General features: G+C 37.1%; 1 protein-coding gene across 1 annotated transcript; it reads left to right on the top strand.

The window, feature by feature from the left end:
• The first annotated feature begins 454 nt into the window (after window positions 1-454).
• Window positions 455-1,381, top strand: LOC103204753 (putative olfactory receptor 10D4). Its single transcript, XM_007949956.2, has one exon. It carries the CDS (start codon window positions 458-460, stop codon window positions 1,379-1,381), a length of 924 nt encoding a protein of 307 aa, XP_007948147.1. The 5' UTR covers window positions 455-457.
• The last annotated feature ends 1,892 nt before the right edge of the window (window positions 1,382-3,273 follow it).

Genomic DNA, 3,273 nt, shown 5'->3' on the forward strand with positions numbered 1-3,273 from the left:
TAAGGCACTTGACTGCTAACCAGGAGGCTGGTGGTTCAAACCCACCAGCCACTCCTCGGAAGGAAGGTTGGGCAATCCTACTTCTGTAGTGATAACTGCCTCGGAAACCCAAGGAGGGGTCGCTAGGAGTTGGGGCCGACTCGATGGCAAATAACAACATAACAAATAACATAAACCTTGTGGATGAGAATGTTAATGAGACACCTGCAATTAGAGACTGCACAGCAAAGATACATCCAGTATGGAGAGACAAGCAAATCAAGACAAATGTATCAGAAATCACTATTTTGATTCCAACTTTTTATATTATTTTAAAATTTTTATATTGATATTTAAATATATAAATCATTTGTTGCTTTCCTACTTCATCGATCTAAACATAAATCATTTAAATACATACTGAATTTAATCACAACTTTTTTTCCACAGACATCTAAGAGTTGATTCTTCCATAAAAATGAGAAATCACACAATGGTGACTGAATTCATCCTGATTGGGATCCCTGAGACAAAGGGACTAGAGACAGTTCTTTTTTTCCTGTTCTCATCATTATATTTATGTACCCTCTTGGGAAATGTACTCATCCTTACAGCTATCCTCTCTTCTTCTCAGCTTCACACTCCTATGTATTTTTTCTTGGGAAACCTCTCCATGTTTGACCTGGGATTCTCCTCAACCACTGCTCCCAAGATGCTGTTATACCTCTCAGGGTGGAGCCACATTATCTCTTTTCAGGGCTGTGCATCCCAGCTCTTCTTCTACCACTTCTTGGGGTGCACTGAGTGTTTCCTATACACTGTGATGGCCTATGACCGTTTTGTGGCCATATATTACCCTTTGAGATACATGGTCATCATGAACCACAGAGTCTGCTCTGTCTTGGCCACAGGGACCTGGCTGGGTGGCTGCATCCATGCCATCATCTTAACCTCCCTCACCTTCCAGTTATCATACCGTGGCTCTAATGAGGTTAGCTACTACTTCTGTGACATGCCTGCAGTCTTACTGCTGGCCTGTGAAGATACATCTCTAGCCCAGAGGGTAGGTTTTATAAATGTTGGTCTTTTGTCTCTCATATGTTTTTTCCTTATCCTTGTTTCCTACACTCACATTGGAATTTCTATATCAAACATTCGCTCAGCAGAGGGCAAGCAGCGAGCATTCTCCACCTGCAGTGCCCACATCACTGCCATTCTTTGTGCCTATGGGCCAGTCATCATCATCTATCTACAGCCCAATCCTAGTCCCATGCTTGGTGTTATAATTCAGATACTGAATAATCTTGTAACCCCCATGTTGAATCCACTGATCTATAGTCTAAGGAATAAGGATGTAAAATCAGCCCTGAGGAATATATTTTCCAAGAGAAGTTTACCCTAGAGAATAAATGAGAAAAACATAAGCTTTGCTGGACAGTTTGATTCTCAATTTCTGAGAACAAATTCTTATCTGGAGATCCCAAGGCATATTGAAATGAAATGTTCCCTAAATCAATCTACCACTTACATTTGTTAAGTTTTAAAATGTACGTCTGTTTGTACATCATCCTAAGTTTCATCATGAAAAATAATTTATAGGGTCACTTGGCAGTTACTGAATTGATTCTTGTGTATGTATCGTCTCCCATCACCACCATCCCCCAAACATATTCCTAGAAATCCAGTTGCCACTAATCCAAATTCAAGCAATTTAGTGACACTGAAGGTCTGTCCAGATAAGGAACAACTGGATTGAAAAATTAAATATGTCAAATATTAGAGATAAAATGTAAATAAAATTTCAATTTTACTTTATGTCTTTAATGCACACAACAAATAATTTAATAACTATCCATTAGAGCAAGGTAATTATAATTTTAAATGTTCTGATCAATGACAAACAGTGCTGTCACTTGTTTTGATACTTAATCACCTTTTTCTTCTAGACTCCAGGGACTCATACTAATTGCTTCCTATCTTTCTAAATGTAAACACCTAGGAGCTCTGGTAGCATAGTGGCTAAGACCCTTGACTGCTAACCAGAAGGCTGGCAGTACAAACCCACCAGCCACTCCTCGGAAGGAAGATGGGGCAATCTACTTCCAGAGTGATACTGCTTCGGAAACCCAAGGAGGGGTCACTGTGAGTCGGGTCCGACTCCACGGCACATAACAACAACAACATGCTTTCTTCCTGTACTCTGAACGTTGGCAGGCAAAGCCTAAAGTAAACAATCCTCACAACCTCCACTTTTCTGTTCATTAATCTCTCTCTCTCTCTCTCACACACACACACACACACACACACACTTTTTGCTTTAAGCATTCTACCACCTGTCACTACAAAGAAACAGATGGGGATATTAAACATTAATAAATACTTATAAAGTTAAATGGTTTAGACAGTCTCACCAAATCTTACCCTAAAAATTGTTCTATAATATACATTAAAGTATAATACCATTTGATCCTGTTTTCCTTATCTCTCTCAACTTCTGCCCCTTCCATCCAAGGATTAGGTTTGGAGGCTAATAGCTTGGACTCAGAAATTTCTTTCATTAATAATGGCACAACCAAAACTAGAATTCAAGTCTTCTGATTTGTGCTGTAGTTGTCTTTGTGCTCCACAAATTTATAATGCCCACTGAGAAAATTATGGATGAACTTGGTGCTGTAAACTGATTATTGTCCAGAAAAGTCATCATAAAAATGAAAGTATTAAAGAAAAAATATTTCACCATTTTGTTGGAGAAGAGCTGTATCTATTGAATTGTATGTTTTTTATTGCTCATAACCTGTAATATATGAAAGCTTTTAAATGTCAAAATATATGTAACACAAAATAATCATTTTATAAATAATTGATAGATTTTTTCTAATGAATCATTCCTAAAAATGTATCAAGTTAAGTTTTCTTTTTACTTAGACATAATTTCAGACTTAAGGAAAATTTGCAAAGTAGTTCAAAAAAGCCATATATATACCTTTTGCTCAGATTCTCAAAATAGTAACATTATATTATATAGACTTTTTCTCACTCTTTGCCATTTTTTTTCTATATGATGAGTTGTACCCATAATGCTACTTTTTCTCTATATACCTTACTTGGAGTGTGTTTCTGAAACAAAGACAACCATACAAATGCTAAAATCAGAAAACAGACGTATACTAAGTTCTCAAAAATTTATTTTAGACTCTGTAATCATGTTCTCTGGTCTCAGTACTTTCCAGAGCCCATATAGAATCAGAAAAGGAATCAGCTTTCTAGAATCCTTGGGGAATCATAAGAAGAATT

The sequence above is a fragment of the Orycteropus afer genome, unplaced genomic scaffold (genome assembly GCF_000298275.1).
Source record: "Orycteropus afer afer isolate SDZICR_OR568_19922 unplaced genomic scaffold, OryAfe1.0 scaffold00258, whole genome shotgun sequence".
Taxonomy (NCBI): domain Eukaryota; kingdom Metazoa; phylum Chordata; class Mammalia; order Tubulidentata; family Orycteropodidae; genus Orycteropus; species Orycteropus afer.